Here is a 23,648-nt window from a genome sequence, read left to right on the forward strand (position 1 = left end):
TTATACTTTTGTAGCGTGTTGGACATGTTGCCCTGTTTCTGGTATTAGGAGTGCTGCGTAAATTAGCTTTTAGCATGAAGAGGGGTATGTTCCACAGAAGTCCTACTTCGCCTTCCCTCCTACCCTGCATATGCACACATATTAGTTTGAAAGTGTACTCTTTATCTTCTTCTCTTAAGCAGCCCTGTTGTAATGGTCACTTGGCACTTCAGCCAGCCCAAGGGTGCCAGTGGTATCATCCTGCATGTCAAATCAGCTTGCACTGCCTGGGCTACATTTCATCCTGTCCCACAGCTGTGAACAGGAATCTATCCTGGCTCCGCATGGCTGCCTGGCTGTACAAAACAATAATCCCTTTTGAAATAAGAAATCCAATGGTGACCACAGTGGCTTCCCTGGACTAGGCTTAGGTTTTGCCCTTTTGCAACCAGCATTGCTTTGGGCTATCAATAGCTTTATTGCTACTACAAGTCCCATAAGCAAGGGCATGATTGTCTTTTCCTTGGAATGGAATGCCAAATTACACATCCCTGTCCCTCCTAAGGCTTGTTTCCATCCTAGAGCAGCATTAAGGCTCTTTTAACTGGATCGGTTCCCAAGCCCAAATAATGGTGCAGCCCCAACAAAGTCCTGGAAGCAGCCAAGAGGTGCCGCAGCTGGGAGCTGCTCAACGAACCCCAAGGGCACTGAGACAGAGCACCTGGGCAACCTGCGGCAGTTTTAAACGCGTGGAATGAAAACCTGCTTTGCTGCCTCATATGTATCTTCCTAAAGAACCTAATGGAACTAAATGAGAAATTTGCAGCGACCTAAGAACCATTTGTGCCTTTGAAAATCATCTTGAGTTTGGCAAACTTTCAGTCATTAAAGAAGAACTGATCTGAATTTGAATCCCGAATCGCAGCGGGTGTAAGCTATTTCCCTCCTAGGAAAAGTAGAACAACAGTGTGTACTCCACAACTTTTAGCTGCATACTTTCCTTCAGCCTAGACATGAGCCCCATAAATTCAGAGCTCACCGTTATGGCTTTATCAAGAACCTTATTAACAATCATTAAAAATAGTCTTACTTAGAAGGGGACCACGATGTGCAAAGCCCATCTTTCCTATTTACTTTGTGACTATTAATGGTTTTTTTTAATGTTTATACATTAGTGCAAGGAATAGTGTTAGCATAATTCTAGTGTAAAATAAAACCAGCTGTATCCATTATAAGTGCATTACTGCCAGGAACTGTAAATATGTTTTTGCCTGATAGCCTTTTGACTCAATAATATCCTGCTATCTCTGTTGGGCAGGCAAGTTTTTAAACCAAGAAAAGACAGGTTATGATTTTCATAACCAAACTGGGTTTCCTTTTGAAGTACGTTATCTAAATTCAAATTTTAAGGAGGTCATCATTAAAAAAAAATCTGCCTGTGATTTTAAAGGAGAACAATTGAAATGTCATCTTCAAAGTGGTGGCAAGAAGGTACAATGTGCACTAAGAACAAGTTATTCCTCCCAGATACACACATACGCAGACAAACCCTGCCATATCATACCATACAAACAATTTTAATTGTGTAGTTACAGTCAATAACCACTCCTAGTCAGAACATTTCTGCATAAAGAAAATTGTGATACACTTATAAAAACAGCCAGCTGTAACAAAATAACTGGTGTTTTCATAGCAATAAACTCATAAAAAAGAAATACACCTTTATACAGAAAATTTATACAGCTGTAGCTTTAAAATTGATTGTAAACCAAAGGAAGACACATTGCAAACATCAATTATTTTCACATTAATTGCATAAGTTTCTAAGGTGATCTATTAGTTTTATTTACCTAAGCTTATTTGCATGATAGTAAAAATTGCATACAACAATAAGAGTGAAGCTTATAGTATGAATTGCTTGGATAACATAGAGCACTTTTTATAGGCAACTGTGTAAAGCACATTTTCTCTATTTAAAACTTTTAAGACACTTTGTTTTACTGCCCATCAAAATACATTTATAAATAGAAAAAAAAATCAGTATGATAACAAGAGAAGCAATATTACATTTAACGGAAACTTCCAAAAAAATTAATTACAACATGATGCTGCAGGATCTACAAATAAATAATGAGGACTAAATTGTGTTTCACATTTTCTTTTTCATTTTCTTTAAAACCATGTAACAATGAGAATGGAAAAAAAAAAATACAGTGACCTTTATTTCCAAAAGAAAACAAATCTGAATTACGGCAGTGCCATATAATACAAGGCATTTGTTGGCATATGTTATCTTTAAACTGCATTCCACAGTCTATAGTTCTTTTGTAACATACAATAGAACAAGAGTAACAAACTCTTTTTATTTCGTTTTTTTAAATAAATGTGAGTTTCCAAAGATCAAGTGTGGAGTGCTACAGTAATAATTAAAAAACAAGAACAGAACAGAAACAAAAAACAGTAAATCACAAAAGTTGTAATGCTTGTCTGAAGGCTCCAGAATCAAAATCACTGGTATCATGCTTATTGGGTACACTCACAGTGTATCCAGTGAACACAAATTAATATCAAACAATCCTCAACGCTTCATCTGTTGCTGCGAAGCAGTTTGTAAAACAGAGTAAAACATCTAGTGCAGTCTGCATTATCCTTTTTTCAACTTTTGTGCAAGTTTTGGAAGATTCATTGGCCAAACAATGAATAATAAAGGTTTTTGACAGAACGCAAGATGGAATTTTCATTTCATTAGTAAATACCAGTGGCACTGTTGAAAGAAAATAATACTTTTAGATCAGTCTTTCAATTCAGCATTAATCTCTGTGTTCCCTTCTACCGATAACTCTTCTTCTAATTTAACTGAAAAAAGCGTGTTTGCATTTTTGTCTTGGATGCTGTCTTCTAAATCCTTGAGCAACTCTTCTTCCTTGTACTCTGCAACATCCACCTCCAAACCAGAATTGTCCTTCAGCTTCCCATGGTGCTTGAGATAATATCGCTGGTTCTGAAAGAACTTGATAATGGTGTACTTGGGTAGGTCAAGCTGAGCGGAGAGAGTCTGGATTGCTTCTTCATCTGGATACAGGCCTACGTCTTGTATGAAACTCTGTAGGATCCCCAGGGCTTCAACAGAAATCTTTGTTCGTGGTCGGGGTTTCTGACGATTTTCATCCTCAGATTCAGCTGGTGATGCTACTGTTGGTTGCCTTGGGGGTAGTCTGGGACCTGGTTGCTGCTGCTGTTGCTGCTGTTGTTGTTGCTGTTGCTGCTGCTGCTGCTGCAAGACAAAGCACAGCAATTTTTTTGTACATGTACTCTTGCTTACATGTTATGTTACCAAGAAAATCCAGGGGGTGGGGAGAGGTGTTGCAAAGCTATAAACAAAGGCTTAGTAAGTTTAAAGAACAAAAAACAAACCAAACAAACAAACAAAAAGGTCCGTTACTGCTGAACCCGAATTAAAATACGAGTTAGTGACTCTGCATACCCCACATGTGTCTGTCTGTGTGTGAGCAGAGGCACGAATAAAGGGGTGGTGGGATAACGACAGAGAAGTGGAAGGAACACTCTGGCTTTGTCTGACTGAAAGCGCCGATGATGTGACATCTATGCAGTTTAACTGACAAATTTTAATGAACATGCTCCATGAGTCAAGTGCAGAAAAGACAAAATGCTAAGTAGGTGACATCGTGTAGGATTAACTTGACCAGCTTAGCCAGAACTGTAGCGAGGGCAAAGTGAGAAAAGTGCCAGATGAGGGCAAACGAACAGGAGCTCTGCCAGCAGCAGCAGCTGCTGCCCAAAAACAAGGGCTGCAATTCTCCAGCAATAGCTAGACTAAGGGACTGGGGCGATCGGCGAGAAGGAGAGCATTTTAGCTAAGAGCAGAAATATCTCACTGGTGATCTGACCTTGGTATGAACTGAAGTCTCGTCAAACTTGCAAACATTACGACTGAACGTGTTAGCTGAAGTGCCTAACGTCACACTGTCAAACCCAGCCTTGGCAAGGACAAAGGAATCTGGAGGTGGGATATTTGTGTTTCCCCTTCTGGCTCTGACCTCTCTTAGCTGTGGTTTCGAAGAGGGTCTGTCTCGCCCGTCTTCAAGTATCTCAACGTATAAACAGGGAACAAACACATTTACCTGCTTCTGTGTTTGTGCTGGGGATTATTTAGTTAATATTTATAAAGCACTAAGATGCAAAGCTCTAAATAAGTTGCACTATTATTATTAGAAGGGAACATGCTGCATTCCAAAAACTCAGGCAACAAAAATGAGCCAGTATGCACATCAGAAGAATAAGATAAAGCAAATCATGATGTAAATAATTAACAAGAGCTTAAAATGAAGTTTTGCAAGCATGGATTCAGAAACATTCTTAAAAGGTGAAGCATTGAGCCCTAGGGAAAGAAATGTTTTTTTCATCTACCACCGGAGCACATGTATAAGATCATGTTTGAAATCAAAAGTAAATTTATCAGCTACTGTTTTTGTTGACAATTCTTTTGCTTCACAGCACAGGAAGCACTGGTTAGCAAGATATTTTGGATCAGCAAATTTCTTCTCATATGGTACAAACCACCAGTTATTATTAAAAAACAACAGCAGCAAAACAACCAGTTGCTATCACTATATTTAATTTCCCTTTGTGAGTCTCCCCTCAACAATTTTTTGTGTGTTGGTAGTGGTTTTCAAGCTTGCAGTTGCAGCTCATTTGGAGATCCTAAGAAGCACAAAATACTGCACAAATAGTATTATAAGCATGGGAGGAATTATAATTCTGCCCACTTTGCAGTGCACTTGTGGTTGTGGAGACTTCACATAGGTTTCAACACCCAGTTTAGAAGCCACTGCTTTAAGTGATGATCTTATTGTAAGATCTGACACAAATGCTAGAGGAATTAGAGCTCTTGCCTCAACCCTATTCACATCCTTTCATGTTTTATGGTCTGTGAGTAGTCCCATTCAAGGTTTCAATCCCAAAGAGATTCAAGACTACTCCCAGCACATTATATTCTTACAAGATTGGAGGCTTTGTATATACAGTTTGAAAACTTGTGTCTTAGCTACATATTTATGCATCTACAGCAATTACCATGTAGAAGAGCAGAGACAAAACTCAGGCCCAATCTCCCAATCCTCGCTCTTACAAGTCATATTAAGAGATTACAATGCAACTGCTTGTGTCAATAATATTTGTGAGATCAAACACACAACTTTTATCAACAAGGCAAGAAAATCTAAGTAAGTGGCATAGTGGTTGAATGTTTATACTCTGCATAAGCTTCTCCTTTTATCCCCTTAAGAAGCGATTTTATTAAAAACAATGTACACTTTCAAACAAGTGCTGCTTTATTACTTAATATAGATCTTTCTCTCTCCTTTTGCTAAATCAAACAGCAAGTTTCCAGGCTTTCACAATTATTTTAGTATTTGATATCCTAAGGGATTGTCTTATTCAGTTTGCTTTATCTTTAATATACACTCATGTTGTTCCTGGCTGCAAGATAACTCTATCCTTCCTAGCTTTGTAAATATTTTTCTGTACAGGTAATACAAATGATACACTGGGTCTCAGCTGAGGTTGGGAAAGCATGGGGTAATATCTGGCCTTTAAGAGGGAGTAGTTAAAGGGCTGACCTCAGGTCTTTTGTGAGAAGGGATTAAAAAGTCCCCAGCTCAGAGAGACAGCAGTCCGCACTGCCAACCTGGGCTACAGTATTTAGCAGAACAGCCAGTGAGGCTTCCAGTTTGCGGTGCCCGTGCGAGCAAAGGGTGTGCACAGCCTCTATAGGAGGGGGAACCACCAGGGCTGCCCTGGAGTGGAGTGTGGCTGTTTCCAAGTCCTGTGGCGTGGGTCCTGCGGCGTGGGTCCTGCATCCCCTCTTCTCTCTCCCTGACACAGTGCCCTTGTGCCAGCTCACCTGTGGAGCAGCACCCAGCCAAGGTCCAGTGGTCAGCAGGCCTGGTAAGAAAGCGCCTCTATGCTCTCCTTTCCCAAGGGTGGTGGGAGAGGGGCTCTGAAGGAAAAACAAACAAACATTGACTCACCCCAGCCTTGACTGGGGATAAAGCGAGATGAGGAATCCTCTTCCCTTTACTCCTACCCGGTTTGAGTTTAGCTTTTGAACGGCAGGGCAACAAGGTCCTCCCGCTTTGCTGGTAAGGAATTTGACAACCAATGCCAAACACCCCTGCCTGTTGGTCCTGCCGCCTGTCCTCCCAGGGACAGCCAGTACAGAGTCTCACTCTGCCCCAGACACAGCTGCCTCTGCATCACCGCATCCACCGAACCCAAACAAAAACCATGGGTGGTCACATGCTCTCCTTTGAACTCTGGTGGTGGACGGCAGCATGCTCTTATCTCATACCGGGAGACCTGCATTTAGCCTGGCCAGGAGGAAAGAAACACTAATTTCCTTTGCTCCGTTTAAAGCTTTATTTACTTAGCGCTCTGCGGGATTGGCCAAGGTAAACTAACCTGAATCTGTTCTGCTGGCACATGGATAATGTGGGAAGGCCTGTCACCATGGTGATGAACTGCATTGCTTTCTTGTTCATAAATGGCATCGCGTTCAGGCTGAGGAAGACTGAGGAACCTTCGGATCATGGAGAGATTCTCCCAGAGGGTCCTGTTCTCTGGTGAGGGATCTTCTTTCCAACGTAACAGCTCACAGAGCCACCCCTTGAAGATAACACCAGCAAAATATTAGTTTTTTTCCTCACTTCATGAGGGGCAAAATGAGGGTGAAACACGTACTTTAGAGGTGCTGCATTCTTTCACGCTCTCCCCAGTAGGAAAGGGCTTTCACTGTACAGGCTGGGCTTAAAAGCAAACACTGATACACCGAGAGGCTGCTGCGTTAACTCACAGATCCTTGCCAACTGCAAGCGTTTCAGAAAGCACCTTCCCTTTGGTCCCACACCACGGTGCTGTTGTCTGCTTGCTTTGAAACAAACGATTGCTGAAGGCAGAATCCCTTACATGCTCCCCACTGCAGGACAGTGGTTCCACTGTTGCTGGTATATTCTCTGTGCTGTCTATTTTCATTTATGCAAGAATACACCTGCCCGAGAGCACTGACACCGTGTTTCAGGAGCTGGCTGACTGTCTGCTGAGCAATTTTTAGAATCCTGGTACTACTACTCAAGACAAGGAAGTACTTCAAATATCTGCCTTGACTGTAGGGCTGCCTAATATAAATCTTAGAGGTAGAGGAGCTCCCTAACGTCCTTTGAAAATACAGAAATCCTTTCACTAGACACAGACAAGTAATATCTTCTTCCTATCTGCTATAAGTAGAGGTGCCTCTGCAGGTGAACTTATTTCAAGTGATAGATGATTATCTATTTCAGGATTTTTCTCATAGACCCAGAAAAAACCTACTCTCTCGGTTTTACACTATCAGGTTTGGGGGGGGGGGGGGAGGCAGGAGGGAAGCAAGATATGCTCAAGCTTCTGATACACCCTTTATACCATTTCCACATTAGAGGACAGCAAGCTGCCCTCTAAGTCAGACATGGTTTTGGGATACATACTACAAAGTCAGCTACAGAATCACCTGCAAGAACTGCAGCGGTTGCTAATTTGCTTCTAAAAGAGACATACAAGTTCATCTTGAAAATTTAACAATTGTTTTCTTCAATTGTCTTCTTAAAATTTAATTGCGGATTTTTTTCTTAACTGTGCACTGGTAGCTTTAAAAGAAGAGTGCAGACACTCTAGCTACCACAGTGTGCATCGGCAGCAATTTTTTGGTTTATTAAAATTTAGACACAAAATATTACATGTATAAAACATGCATACTTCCTTTCTTTTAGCTTCAAGGAAGGATCTGTTTTCAAAACTAGGTCCACGCAATTTTATTTCTTAATGCTGTAGGAAAGATAATGTGACATTTTATTGAATCAACAAATAATATAAATGTACAGAAGCTTTTAGATCTTTTTTATATGTACTGGTAGTTGGAAGATGGTTTATCCAGACTAGTTTACTAATAGATACAATAGAGACATAGACACAATATAGATGTGTTTTTTCTTGAAGACATTCATATATTTAGCTAACAGTTAATAAATGCAGCGTAAAAATATTGCCACAATAGAAAGAGGCGAACGTAAACAAACAATCTTTATGCAATGATATTGTATACAAAAATATTTAGTGAGGTGTATATAAAAATTTGAAATATATTCTCTTGGATATAAGTGGAAAACTGAACAAACGACATAGGAGAAAATGCCCCCAAGAAACAGAAATAATCAAAATGACAAATGTTAGAGAGGTGCTGGTAGCAGAGCAGAGAAAGCAAAAATTTAAATGGCACCAAAATCTACTGGGTGCTCGCTAGGTGCGCGAGGGAGGCAGGAGAGTGGTGGCAGCAGAAGGGCCCCCCTGCACCCCGTTCCTTGACCACATGTTAAGGGTGGACGCTGGCTACTGCCCCAGGGTTTAGCAAGCTGACTGGGAAATGGGGCCAAATACCTTCATATAGAGCATGTAACATACATCCTGTCCCAGCTGGAACGGTATGGCATGTTTTTAAAACTGGAGCAAGGGACTATGGAATCTCTCTCCCCATTGTAAGGCACCCTCTTAGCAGGCTAATGTATAAACTCCTCCTGACCCTAACAAAATCAACTTGTTGCTCATGGTTGTCTGCCCACCTTCCTTCCATGGGTATATGTGCTGGATTATGCTCAACAGCAGTACTGGTTTTCTGCAGTGAGTTAAACAGATGCAATCAGAAAACATAGGTAGTTTGTGGGGGGTGGAGGAGAAAAGATAATGAAGGAAAACAAATCTAGATATTTTAATTGAAATGCAGTTCTGAAATTTTTAATTAAAACAAACAAACAAAAAAATCAACCAAACAAAAAAAATCCCAAAACCAATTCCCGCCTCGAAAAAACCCCAAGCAAACAAAAAAACCCAACACCCCTGCCCCCCCCAAAACCCCCCCAAACTCAACACAGACACAGAAATAACCAGCCCATCCTGAAGCATAAAAATTGTCTTTTGGTTGTCTGGAGTTTGCACTGTTTCACATTTAAACTGTTGGCCTTCTTTCTAACGGTAGTGAAATAGGGAGCAGAGCTGACTATCGCAAGAGTTTGGTGAAAGTAAAAAAAGACAAGACAACCTGTCCCCTTTCATGGCACCTATTCAGACAGACTGGAAAAGAAATTGCACCATGCATTTAGAAGCTACACATATTTTGCCTGGTGTTCACGTGGCCACAGATATTTTTTGGGAAAAAAAAAAAGATAGTTGAAACTGTTTTAAAATGTCCAGTAGTAAAAATAATTCCTAAGCAATCACATTTTGTGTTGATTAAACATATTTCACAACAATTTTTGTTAACTAAGAAATTCCTTCTCTCCTATTGTCTTTTCTCTTTCTACATTTACTAGATCAGACCTTATTTTTATTAATTACTGATGGCTTTGCTAACATTATATTTCCAGTATTTCTCTATCAACTTTTGTCCTGAAATAATACTTCTAATTCCCTGCATAAAAATGATTTAATGAATTGTAACCTGAAGCATGTCTCTGCTAACCTTTCACGGAAGCAGCGATTTTGAGATAGTGAAATCAGATGCTTCTGACACGGTACACAGAATAGACTGATATTCTACCGAAATGTCTTTTCCACAGTGTTCATCACATTTTTAAAGAAGTAGACATACTCTTATGAAACATACGATGGACCACATGGAAACAACCAACTGAATTCTTCTAAAATTACAAAGATATAAACAGTTTTTTTTGTCTTCATGGCATTTCCAAAAATACTTAGAAAAGTTGATCTCACAAATATTCTCAGAACAGATAGCGAATGGGCAGTACCAGAGGCTGCAGGGCTTTACTTTGTGAAGAGACTAAAAACTTTGCACCAATATGCTTTGCTTTGGCTCAAATTGACTAAAAACTCCCATAAGTATTTCATTTAGTTTCAGGCTCAGAATTCTGCAATAAAGCTCATTCATAAAAGTTAGCTAAATGAGAATGCATGAAATGTTTTTGTAAATCTTAAGAAATGTAATCATATAGACTTTTCTAATGGTGAATTTTAAGTTCTGTAAAATTTTAAAGTTTTGTTTCCATTTGACCTGAAGAAGTATAAACTGCTGTAGTTAATGCAGTTCAATTTACAAGTGAATGTAACAGGGCTGATTTTTCTCTTCTAATACTCATGTAAGTCTAGGGCAATTTCTGCCTAGTTCAAACAATTTATTTTGAAGGAAGGCTTGGGTTTTTTGTTTGTTTTCTTTATAGTCTTAAAGGAAGTGGAAAGGACTACCACCAAATAATAACTAAATCTTTGTAACTCAGATTAAATCACAACCTGTTTATACAGCATATATGGTCCATTGTTAAAAAAACAGCTTTAAAATAATTAAGCTGATATATCTATGCAGTAAGGCAAAACCCCCAAAACTCTGCAGTGACATTGGGAACAACCTTGATTTTAAAACAGAGTAAATTTGCCAGGCAACATTACACTGAATATAAAGAGAGTACAAAGCAAAATATAAACATTAGCCACATGTAAATATGTTTGGAGAACTTTCAGGATGTTACTACTTTTCAAACTGACAAAGTTTAATTTGACACCTTCTGTTCTAAAACCTTTGTTTCTATTCAAAATCACGCCTTTAGCTGCTATCAATCACTATGCTCTCCCTATTACTTAAAATACTGGCATGGGCCCTGGATAAGCTGAAAATGCCATGCAGATGAATTCTGAGATAATATGTTCAAACCTGTTATATACAACACAAATCCTGTAAAGTTATGTATTGTAAACCTACATTTATTGGGAACTAAAAGTCTTAAATCCATCTGCTACAAAGAAAATACTGTTATGCACTTTCAAGTAACCAAGTACCATCTGCAAAGGTCTTGCTACAGTAAGCAAGAAAATGGTGAAAAAAAAAAAAGATGCTAAACCTAAGATATTTAAAATAAATAAGAGTCTTCTGTCTGGTTTTCTGATAGGGATTTAGTAAAGAAACATAAGACATTAGGAGAAAAAAACCTGTGAAAGCCGAACTGCCAAGCTATTGCTGGAAAAGCGCAAAGAGGATAACTGCCAAACATTAGACTTTGCAAGGCCCATGAGCATGCTTATTTTAAAGAAAGCATCTATGCTTTTTATCTGTGTACCCAAATGCTATTTTATTCAGCCTGACCTGTGCTGTTTAAATAAAATCCTCTGCTCTTTCACATAGAGTTTCTAACAAATTATTCCTGCATTCTGGTATCTTTCTTATTAAAAGAAAAAAGAAAAAGAGAATTGAAATCTGTACTTAAGGTGTAAATACCCTAACTAGATCAAAGAGGGTAGCATTACAATCGCGAAAAATATTATCTGGGCAAAGCTTTCCAAATCAGCAACAAACACATCTAGTCTGTGAAGAAAGGGCTTCAAGGTAGAGCAACTAAACTCTTTTAATTTGGTGAATTTGTTATAGTGATAAAAATTTGCTAACTGATTAATATTTCTCACAGAATAACTAACAAAGACTCATTTTTTAGAAGAGCTGTAATTTGCTTAAAAAGGCAAAACATTTTAGAGTATCGCTGCTAAGACATGAACAGTTTTTCTTTGGTATAGTATATCTAAGATTATTTTGTATCATTCTCTAGGGCATATAGTATAATAAAAATATATGGTGTTAAAAGAAAGTAGTCTAAATAGGGAGATATTTGATACAAACATTTTAGCAGAAAGTGTGAATGCATTTCAGCATCTACTGTGAACAAAGACTAAGTACATAATCCATTAAACAGTACTTCTAACTCAAAAAAAATTGAGTATTGTAGACTAAACTAAAGTAGGCATTTTGAATGAGCACATTTTCAGCAACTAACTATAAAGCTAGCAATTTATCATTCAGCAAATAATTTTCTACTTTTAAAAGAATCTGTAAGTGTTACTTATGCTAATGAAGACTGTTTTTAATCTGCCCACAAACATGCTAATAGAGGGCAATTTTTTTTTATTTACAATGCTGAAGGCACTCCAGTTTATAGAATACAGATATGAAATTACACTTGGTAAAATGGGCTCTTAATTGTCTGAGCAACCCAAATTCTTCACCTTTAACACAAAAGCTTATAGACAAAACAAAGGAAAAGAACTCATGGACTAAACTTTAAATATTGACTTTTTCCCCTTCAAGAGCCATCCAACTTGCTTTACAAATGTCATTATTGTTCCAAATGCTTGCATTCATCATAGATATTTCCATTTCTTTTCAAAATAGAATCCATGTATAGAAGAGGAGAAAAAAGGTTGACATCACCTCTACCGTATATGTGTACAGTCTTAGTCTTTAGTATTAAACTTGTAAGCTGCTCATTGCACAGAAAGGTTGCTTTTGGAAAAGTCATAATACTTTGAATGAGATACATAATGGTAGCAAAGGAGTACTGAAAGCATTTTAAATTATTTACTAGGTTAAAAGGGTGAAATGGTACTTTAAATACATCAAATTTCATCATCTGGGCCATTTTTTGGTGGCAAAGTGGTATTGATCTTTCCAAATGCTTAAAATTAACTATTTCCAGAAGGTCATTATTTGATTAAAGGCATTAAAGTTGAGGGCAAGAAATGATGCACTTTGTCTTCTTTCCCATTCAAATAATCGTGTAATTTAATCAGAACTATCCCTTCATGTCCTGTAATAAAAATGTTTGTCTTAAGATATTGTTCTTTACCTAACATATTAACCTTTAAATGTTATGAAGTTCTTAAGAATAATCTCTGCTTAGAGAAGATTCTTCTATAATGCAATGAAAGGATCTCCAGCATTTAAATTGATAAGGCCAAATTTCCCCTGCACATTGATTGGAAAACGCATTAAACCCTTCAACTGAGATTTCTCACAGTGTTCAACAGGATCGAAAATTCAGGGAGTTCTGAATCAGTAAGCTCACGCATATGGCATTGAGAAGCAAAATAAACAAATGTCACTTCAGCACAAACAAATGTGACAAGTAACAACGGACATTGCTTTAATTTATCTGGGAAAATGACATTTGTGTTACATTGTATTATCTGGAAAAATACAGTAGGGAACACCCACAGCAGGGTAAGAATAGAGCATTTCATTCAAAATTCATTTTCTGGCTGAGATTACTTAAACCTGGCTTCTTTCTGGGTGAAACACCTGTGGGTTCAGACATGAGAACTAGCCTAAATGATGATAGTGGTCCCTTTTAGCCTTAAATGTTCTTCTTGAATTTCCTGACTGCAACAAAATTTATTGTGACTGCAGGTTTACCTTTCCTAAAATACAGAAATTGTCCTGGTTATCTCCTATGCAAAGCTGAATAGTCCTAAATGCTTCATGGAAGAACTGAAGTCTGTTAAAAGAAAGGCTACTGAATACCTTTGTAACATTTTACAAAAACTAATACTCTACTAGAAATAGTAGGTTTTGATACCGATGAACACATTTGTTAGTGAAAATTTTTTTAGTTTAGATGGTATTTTCAAGTAATTTCAAACGCTAACTTCTGTAAGGCACACACTTTCGAGCTATTTTAAAAACTGCTGTGGATGTTCAATACTTGGATTTTTCTCACAAAACTGTGTTTCTTTAATTCAAGAAGCAAAAGCTGGTTTTCAGCCTGTTCCAGAAGACCAGTAGAGATAATTGAATATGAATGCCTCTTCTTGAGATGTGGTCTAAAGCGATTATAAATGTCCCCCAAAAGATGGTTGCTTTAGTATTTTATTTACACTAATCAGCCTTAAGTTTCAGGCTTTGCCTTTGAGCATTTCCCTAAATCAGAGAAAGTTTGAAACCTGAAGCTGTCCTTTATCTCCAGATATTTCTGGTTTATCTATTTTACTGGCTTTCATTACTAGAACATTGAAAGGGGAAGCCAGATGTGAATTTTAAATAAATCTGTATCTGCCATCATAATAGATGAGATTTAGCAAAACAAACAAACTGAAAACCCCACAACCTCATAGGGCTTTTCAGAAGAAAGGTAAACTTCACTAGCAGGAAAAACTTCCTTTGAAGAATACTGAAGCAGATTATGCCATTTCCTTAAATTTCTTATCCAACCTATTATTTAGTTACACCATCTGTCTGGATTTTACCTCCACCTCTTCTCTGTGAAAAACAATGACCAAACAGCTAGCAGTAATACTGACAGTATTTCACCACCACATTTTGATGCTATCTGGGGGGAAAAGGATTCCTAACATCTCTTCTTCCCTCTGCCTTTCCTCCTCCCTGGCTGCAGCACTTAAAAATTAAATACATATTTCTAGTCTTGTAAACACCCAAACAAATAAATCGGAAAAGGAAACTTGCTAAAGCAACCTCTAAGATTCAATGAGCAAACAAGCACAGAAAGAAAACCACCTGGAGAGCTGTGGCCCTGCTCCCACTGTCTAGTTTGTTGTACTAGACCACTCCTTCTAGCCAGAGCCATGGTGAGCAGCCAAGAACCAGTGCTACTGAAAAGCTTGTTGCATTAAGGTCTGAGGCTGTATCAAACCTGGTGGGTACATTCCCTGCATATGAGCACCTGAGATGTACACCAGCTCATCAAAAGAAAAAACCTAAACTCTAAAACTACTGAAAACAAAAGTATCATTACTTTTAAGTTGAGTAGAGAGAGAGTTGAGTAATCTGAATGAAGGGTTTCTCCCAAGCTTGGTTTCTCTGCTCTCAGCCTCCTCCACCTTTCCTTTTCCTTGTTCAAATGTGTCTTTTTTACAGTATTGCCTTCAATTGCCTAGCAATGACAGATAGGCACAAGCCCTAATCAGAAACATAACGTGCATGCCTTTGAAATCTTACATAAAATGCAACTGCATTCATATGTAAAAAGAAGGGAAAAAAGTAATAGATGCAAAAATCATTGGGTGAAGCTTTATTCTGCCTTCCTGTACTCCAGAACCTTCCTCTTTCACACACGCAATTCAATTGGCATTGTAACCACGAGACAACGTGTGACAAAAATAGACTTAACAATAAAAAATAATCTAAACAAGAAAAAACAACTGTTAATTATTAAATAAGTCAGTCTTAGTCTGGTACATTACTTTTTATAGTACTGGTGTATAAAATGGGTCAGTGGGTTTCACAAAGGGTGACCAGTAATATATAGCCCTTTATCTTCTATTTAAGTAGAGAGAAGTACTGATTTCACTGCAATACCAATGCTTCTCTTGAAAGTTAATACAACCCTAAATCTAACCACGACCCTTAATAGCCCATATTTATTTATTCTTAAACATGCAATCAATTTTTGTATGGCAGCTATATCTGCAGTTTAGTTAGAGAAGAGTCTTTAATAGAAAGAGCCTGGCAATTTTAAAAATCTTTTTTACTACTATCAATTTACAAGTGAACAGCAAATGTTAATTGTTACGTTGCTTACAGAGATTTAACATTTCCCTTGGGGAAAGGCCTCCAGTAAAAAGGCCATAGGGCTAAAGTGTCACTTCCATAATTACTTATACATCTGTATATCGCATTGTTGGATTTTTTTTTTTTTTCTTAAGATTGTAATTTTCCAGAAGGAGTAATTTAAATCCATGGCTTCTTGTCATATGTTTTTTCTTTCCAGAATTCGTTTTGGATCAGGGGAAGATCTACCACACACTGAGGAATCACAGGCTCACAGATATTTGGACTTCATTGTAAATTCAGTTCAGCTGACAAGATGTTCCAACAAGCGACATCATTCCAAAACATACACAGCTCAAATCCATTCTCAGACATCCTTTCACATTTTTATGGCCTAACTAAATGTTTTCATGTAGATTTGAATTAGGCATTTAAATATTCTGAGCAAAATTTCTTTTAACTTGTCTCTTGCAGTTCAGCTGGTTTCTCTGGCTCTCAGTTTTGTAGTGAAGAATGCTTAATGCTCTGATAATGCCAAGGGTGAGTGGAGTCTTAAGGAAATTGAAAAGAAACTTTTCCCTGAATTTCCTCTAGATTTTGTTAAGCACAGAAACAGTCAGAAAATTAATAACGCCCATTACCTCTATGCAGTTAAAAAAAATCTTTAAAATCCACACCTGTGAAAGACAGACACCTCCCAGCAAATCAGAAGGGAACAGCCAGAAGCATGTATCTCACCCATGGAAAAATAACGGCAGTGAAGCCCTCAGAAAGCTAAAATAGCCTTACTTGTAGCATGGTTGCTTGGGGCATAGACTTAAAAGGATAGGAAAGCTGGATCAAAAGGGAAGTTGGAGAGATCAGATTTCTCCCTCCTGGGTGGGAACCAACACAAGAGGGTTTTCCCGTAGTTTTCCGTCAGGATGGGGACAAGAGCAGCCATAAGGGAAAAGCTCTTAGAGAGAGCAGCTCTTAGTCTTAGGCTTTTCCTTACTGACTAAAGAAAGCACCAGCCAAGCCGAGCCCCAGCTGTATTTTCAGGCCGCAGCTTCTGCCCTTAAATCAAGCACTGCCTGGAGCAGGCACACTTCTTCCTACCCTGATCCCTCTGTCCCGTTCCCCCGCTGGAAAGGATCAATGCTTTTATTTAATATGAGGAGAGAGTCTTAACTAAGAGCAGCAAATGATTTATCAGAGGTGAAGCAAACTGGCTGCCCCAAAACAAAAATAAAAGGAATCTCATGCAAGCACTTCATAGCTTTTTTAATAAAATAACTGGATTTATATGAACATTGGAAAGTTCCTGTATCTGTAGAGCCTTCTCTTGCGTGTTACATATAGTAGAGATGCTAAGCACCAGGGCTGAGCAAAACACCTAGTCACATAAGTAAACCCAGACTTAACTGGTACGTTTTTAAATCTTGCTGAGTTGGGGTCCAAAACTTCAGCAAATTCTGCAAAGGACCATTCAACATCTTGCCTTCGCAAAGATCCTGAAAACTATTTTCATATGCTTCTCAAATGCCATCCTGAAGTAAGGGAACATGACACTGCACTGGAATAAAACTGAGATGAACACTGACTAACAACGTGTTTTCAGATAAAATTTGGCAGATTTGGAATTAGACAAATATTTGCAAGTTGGAATTTTTCCCTACTTAGCTAGCTGCATGCTTGCCCTAGCCTGTTCATATATGCCAACAGCTTGAGGTAATTCCTACCCAAAAATCTGAAGTTTGACTTAGAGGTTAAATTGGAAGAAAATAAAAAAATTAGACACAGTGAGAAATTATTGGGAACAGTGAAATTAAAAATTATCTGGAACAAAACATTGTCTCCTTTCTCACTTGCACCTAGAAATCCTGTAACATTCTTTCAGGTGTTGTATGTTTTGAATTACCAGTTTAAGGGAGAAAACATACATCTATTATTTCTTACTCCTTCCTTTGCCCAGCAACCCTTCACCTGAATTGTAATTGGTCACTCCTTTAACAAACTGCTTCTCGGACCGTTACGGTATATTTGTGTTTGCATAAGATGCCTTTATATTTGCAGCAACATGTTTAGCAGCTCTCGTTTTTTCGGGATGAATTTTACCCAGTCATTTCCTGTTTAGTTACGGGTTGAGCTCGCTTTTGTTTTCTGTGCTGTTTACTTGGTACCCCGCTTCCCCCACTGCCGGGAACCACAGGCTGCTCACTTACTCCTCAGCCTCCTCCTCGGCTCTGCCACTACAGCTTTGTTTTCATTTCTGTACATCATTAACTCTCATACAGCTCATTCAAACTTCCCCCCCTTCCTTTTTTTTCTTTAGTGCTTTAGTTTCTTCATGTAAAAATACTGATATGCTGAATCGTCAAAAGCCTCTTGAACCAGTGATCTTCCCACAGCAGGCACGAGCATCCTGAGAAATTAAGAACGCAAGCTCTTTCCCTAGCTAAATCTGTGTCACCGTGTGGGGAAAGGAATGATGTTTCACCCATGAAGCTGGTAGCACTGGCGACCAGCTCTCAGCTCCTCACCCCCCAGCAAAGCCCAAGGAGTGCCCATTCTGTACCCCAAGCACAAGAAGATACTTGTACAAAGTGATCATGTGTGGGGACGATGTATCTGGAATGTGACTCCAGCACACAGGAGCCAGTGTTAGGGCAGAAGAAAGAGGCAGATGGAGTGAGTGGTGAGGGTGTAAATGGGAGAGGAACAGGGTGGGAGAAAGTCACAGGAAGGCTAAAAGGAGAGCTGTAACAAGAGGAATTAGCGAAGATGGCGAGAGGAAAACAAAACAGAAGATGAGCATACAGAAAGCAGGAAGAGAAATTAAGAAAATCCATCCTGCCAGAAACGGCACCTCTTGTCATGCAGACAGCAGGTGCTGCTTGGGGAAGAGCTGATTCACGCATCTGGAGTGCAGGAACCGAAATACCTCTACCTAAGAAAGAGAAACTAAAAATAAAAGACTCAAAGGAGGTGGGAGAGGGTACCATGTTTTTTTTCTTTCAACAATCCAGTGCTTCCTGACTACACGACATTTACAGTTTTGCGAAGAAATGAGAGCTGGATTTCCGGATCCTTGCAAGAACCCTGACTGTTCATTTCAGCATTATCTCTTCCAATGCAAGCCCTTCCTGCCCTCTTCTTTGCCTTACTCCAGACTCATTTTCGAGACACCTGCAGTCACAGCACCTCCAGGATGAGATTTCCCCTTCGTTCAGGGTCTGCACAAACCCAGGGGGAGTCAGTAATAGAGGTGGCACTGCTGTGCAGCCAGGGACGCTGACTGCACACTTATGCTGACCTACTCCAGCTCAGCTCTCGGGGACTCATAGTAGTCTGTAACTGCTGGCCAAGTGATACAAGCATGGGTCTTTAACATGCTCTGCAGCAGTCTTGAGGGCCATTGATGTAGCCAAATTTTCTGCTACAAGCAGTGCCTTCAGTGGCTTTCAGAAACTATCCTGCTCACCTTCTTCTGACTGACTTTGAACACTGACTCTTAGCGCCCTGTCTCCTCCACTTTCGAAATTGCCACTGCATCACAAATCACTGGCAATGATCACTCTTAGTAAAGCTACTTTTTTTGTTTAACCTCTCCTGGAAGCCTTATTACAGATTAGATTTGATTAATTTCTATTGAATGTACTGCACCACTCCTCTTGCCTGACAATACCTGCAACAACTTCTGGGGAATCTACTCAGCTGTATTCTGCACACTTACATTTTTTTTTTTCTTTGCTGTAAGAATTGTTTTATAATCTTATCATTAAAACTTTATATCAAAATTACATTAATTTTTTCTCTGTGGAGGAAAAGTAGCCAACAGTGATCTACTACAGGATAGTTTAAAAAAAAAAACCCAAAACAACTTAATATTGAAGGTTGTTTAATTAGGGAAAGCTGAACAATTTAACTGAAAAAAAAATTATTTATAAAAAAGCAAAACACTTTACAGACAACACTTAGTTTCCTAAAAACTAACCAGAATCTGTTCACGTAGGAAATACCGGACTGTTTTAATAAAAAAAGATATTAATTTTCTATTTGGCAAAATTCTAGACACTTTGAGGATTCTTTTTTAAAAAGAATCTTTTGCCCAAAGGAAGATGGAAGGGGAAGAGTTTAGCAGAGAAAAAAAATTTGTGGCGAAAAACTTGGCAGAAAATTTTATTTCTACTAAATTTAGGCAGCAGCGAAGGCTGCATTTTTGGTTAGAAGCTCTTCTTAAAGCAAGGTGTTTGCTGGCATGTTATTTTAAAAAGCCAGCACAATAGGATGACTTCTTTAATAAGTGGGCATAAAACCCAGAGATTAGAAAGTCTCAGAGCGAGAGACAAAACCCCCCGTGCGGTATCTGATTTCTTTGCCAAAGCAAGGAAGGTTTTTAATAAAGGTCATGGAGAAATAATCTCCAAAGACGGCAATAATCTTCCCCCCTATATGTTTACTCTTTTACTTCACTCCTTTACAGTGAAAGCAGACCTTAACGCACACACACACACACACATGCACACAAAAAGGAAACAACAACCAAAGAGGAGGGGGAAAAAAAAAAAAAGGAGCCTGAAATTTTAGTTACACCACATGTGGTTTTCATTTGTGAAAAATGAACAAGCTGTTTGTGGTTAAACTGTCTAATCTGCTGTTATCAATCTAGCGCTGCATTCAAGATTTACAGGATACATCAGCTTCTGTGCCACATTAGCTGTAAAAGGGAGAGGGGGTGGGAGGAAAAAGGAGGAGGAGAGAGTTTATCCTGAGGAATAATATTTCCAATGCAGCCACACTCACACTACATCTGGTTGTGCTGGTAGCGGCAGTTAAATTGAAATATTTCACAGCGTGTGTCAGAAACATGCAGAATGGTAATTATGACAGATCTGATTAAGCCTGAGTGCCACTAGCTCCCTGGCCAGCTCCGGTTGTGCAGGTGTGACCTTGTGCGTGCCTGCGTGTGTAAATAAAATTAATTACAAGCGAGAGGGCGAAGGCTTCAGTGACATCACAAAGCGGAGAAACTCCCAAGGGGGAGACCTAATGGAATATTTTCCCTCAGTCTAATAATACAGTTCATATTGACTTGAGGTAATTAGTGGGATCATTAAAGCAGTTTTCCCGGCGTATTTGGCTGCCTGATCAGATTAGTGAAAATGTTCTTCAGAACAAGCCCTGTGTGGTCTGCCAGAGAAGGAGGAAATAAAAAGCAACAAAGCATATTTTGGAATGATAAGCAGTGCTGGACTTTTCGCATGGCATTTTGCAGGGCCGGTCTTGGGAGCTGGGGTGCCCGACTCTCCTGACCGGTTCCATCTTTCATCCGAGGTGCACATGCTCCCGTGGCATGGCATCTAAGACTTCTTAGATTTGTTCCTCTAGCCTTCAAAACTACACCCTCACTGCTTAAAAAAATCAGATCAAAGCCTTGTGGAGCTGCTAGCCTCTAAAGAACTCCATTAAGATAACTGGGGGAAGTAAGAAGAATAAATACGTGCTCAGCTTCCCTCTACCTCTCCCCCAAAAGCTACCAGAAGACTGAAGGCACCAGTTTGAGAATTAGTAACGGTTTCATTTCCTAACAAGCTTACTCCAGCAAAAAAAACAGGGAAAAAAGAAAAAAGTTTAACTATGATATAAAGTCTTCCACAGTAACAGAACACAGAGCCCTAATCAAGAAATGGACCATTTGTTTAAAAACAGTCTATTGAGCATGCTCTACCTTGCAAATGGAATATGCCAAGCTCTGTCACAGATGGCAAGCTTTGACAGTTCCCATCCGTAGCGTCGATACTCGACAGTTCAGCACAAGATCAGTGACATTCTGTCTCATTAGAGCCACGCTAATTATCACAGCTAGTTTCAGGGGAAACCATGTGTTGCAATGGTCAATTTGAAGGAGTCTGTGCATCAACAAACTGGTAATAAGGATCAGACACCTTATTATATGACAGCATGCTGCCTATGATCTGATTTACTGAATCAGAGGTACTGAGGCAACACTGAAGCCTGATGGGTTATGGAATCGTGTGTACACAATGCGTATCTGAAATATGCTTTAAAAATAAAAGGGAGCTATATAGAAACAATACAAATAAAAATTTTAAAACAGTGAAGTTATAATGAGGACTTTTTTCATTTGTCATTAAGACATGCAGAGATGTTCAAGATCTTGTCAGCCAGTTTTATCTTTAATCAAATCATATAAGATAAATAATTCAAAATGAAAACTGTGAAATTATGGATTATGCTAAATTACAATTCATTCCATACTCTGATTTTTCAGTTTCAATAACATGTACCAAACATTCCTTATGTTGTGCCGTCTTGCTGCTTTAACAGAATTTCATATTTTGTAAAGAGCTTCCTCTACTTGGCTCTCTTTTTTCATTTGTACATTTAATGACTTCAACTTGTACTTCTGGCTTCTCCCACACATCCGTGCTCCTTCCACCAGACAAAAATCAGCCAATGAAGAACCCCCCTTTGCTGTTTCTGGCCACCTGCAGGGCCACATCCTGCCAGGTGCTCAGCAATCCCAGCCCCAGCGCCTCCCAGGGATGTGCTGCAGGCTGAAGCCATGAGAGCATTAAGCATTAACTCCTGACCAACACAGGGCAGGTGTGCACTGCATCCCTCCGGGGAAGCTCTCCTTAGGGCTCAAATACACAGCGTTTCCTGAAGCTGCTACCAGGTCTTTAAACGGCCTCTCTGGGGATTGTAAGCAGCTTCTGAACAGCTCGTGCAGCCACCCGCCTGCCTGGGAACCTCTATAGCTGGACCCCACATGGAAAGCATGCTCAGGAAACACACTTTTTCATCGGTGTGTCAACAAATTCAGCCTTTGCCTTACGTGTTGAAAGGGCTGCCTGGCTTCAAAGAGCTGTCTGAAGAGGTCAATATAATCCTCTTACCAGTTAACTAATTTCTGTTCTGTACCTTTTTCTTTGGCTTGAACTATTCCAAATTTTAATGCTTTTTTTCCCCCCCCTCTATGCAGATTTCCATGGGCAATTGCACATTGATATGAACCACCTTGGAGATTTTAAGGAGGCTTCTCTTCAGTGCATCTTTGTTCACTTTTTACTAGAGGGAACCCAAGCCTCACTGAAGTCAACCCACTCCACCAAGGTCATGCCAATAACATGGCATATAGCCAGGATCAATGCCGGCCTTTCTCCAGGTCTACCCAGATTGAGTGATAAGCGAGTTAATTTAACTGAATTTTGATACCACTTTTTTGAGTAATCAAAAAAAAAAATCCTAAGGAAATTTTTTTCTGAGGTTTTAACCTCTACTACTGAGATGTTGTAAAAAAAATTAAGACATGGGGCAGAGGAAGCACCTCTTTAAGTATTCATTCTGTTCCCACAATAGAAACCCGAAAACCTCTTTCCCTCTGACCTGGGTGAGACAGAACATACTATGACTCTGCAACATGGTATTCTGTGGAAGAAACAAATCTGCCAAGTTTCACAGTTTCACCAAATGACACGCCGCTTCATGGGGCAATTCTTGATCGCACGCAGAAGCCTATCTTGCTTTCTCAGTTCACATTCTTCCTCTCCAATCCCTGCTGACACCCGATCCCACCCCGGCTCCTGTTGCTCATGGCACCTCTTCAACTGCCAGAGCAATCACCCCTGGGTAGTGGAGGGGGGAGGAAAATAGAATAAAAAAGTAAAATAAAATAAATCGAAGCTGTTGTGTGGTGCATTTCTGCAGTGAGGGCTTTCTAATAATTGTATCTCACCTTCCCATGAGGGCAAGGGGTTTATTTCCAGGTGGACCAGTGAAAAAACAGCAGACCTCAGAGCATGATTTGTTTCCACCTCATCTCCCTGTGCAGTATTCCTCCCCGCTCCACAGAGAATTCACTGTATGACAAGGGTGGGGGGGGGGCGGGAAGAGGGTTTTTAAGCCAAGATTTAAACCCAGGAAGTGACTCAGCTGCTCTGGGGGAGACAAAGACGGGAGAGGACTTGACAGACACACAGGGTGACGGGCAAAGGACTGAGCACCCTCCTGCTCTCTAGGCTGGACCCTGCTGGGGCAGCCTGAGGTGCAGCGCCCTGAGGAAACAGCTCTGGAAATAAATTTCAAGATCTCCCTCTTAAAGCCATATTGTTACCAGAGGGTTACTCTTGGCAATAAAAATGTTTCTTTTCCCCCCGCTGGAAAATAGTTGAATAGATTGTTCTATATCTGCGGTAATGGCATGTTACATCTTCGTGCCAGATCCACAATACCATGCTTGCTCAGTGTGGGAAGCTGTTTAAAAATTACTTTCCTATTA

At 39.5% G+C, this 23,648-nt stretch overlaps 1 protein-coding gene across 9 annotated transcripts in view; it reads right to left on the reverse strand.

Moving 5' to 3' along the window:
* Positions 1 to 1,532: 1,532 nt before the first annotated feature.
* SATB1 (SATB homeobox 1) overlaps positions 1,533 to 23,648 on the reverse strand; it is a 93,476-nt gene continuing 71,360 nt past the window's right edge. For 7 of the 9 annotated variants that reach the window (XM_030477128.1, XM_030477104.1, XM_030477145.1 and 4 more), the window contains 3 exons: positions 6,460 to 6,663; positions 5,903 to 5,998; positions 1,533 to 3,253 (listed from right to left, as the gene is read on the reverse strand). In XM_030477128.1, coding sequence (XP_030332988.1) covers positions 2,771 to 3,253; positions 5,903 to 5,998; positions 6,460 to 6,663 — 783 coding nt within the window. In that variant the 3' untranslated portion in view covers positions 1,533 to 2,770. The remainder of the gene's footprint in view (positions 3,254 to 5,902; positions 5,999 to 6,459; positions 6,664 to 23,648) is intronic. The other 2 variants (XM_030477161.1, XM_030477155.1) reach the window with 1 other exon arrangement.

Source organism: Strigops habroptila, chromosome 1 (genome assembly GCF_004027225.2).
Source record: "Strigops habroptila isolate Jane chromosome 1, bStrHab1.2.pri, whole genome shotgun sequence".
NCBI classification, from domain to species: domain Eukaryota; kingdom Metazoa; phylum Chordata; class Aves; order Psittaciformes; family Psittacidae; genus Strigops; species Strigops habroptila.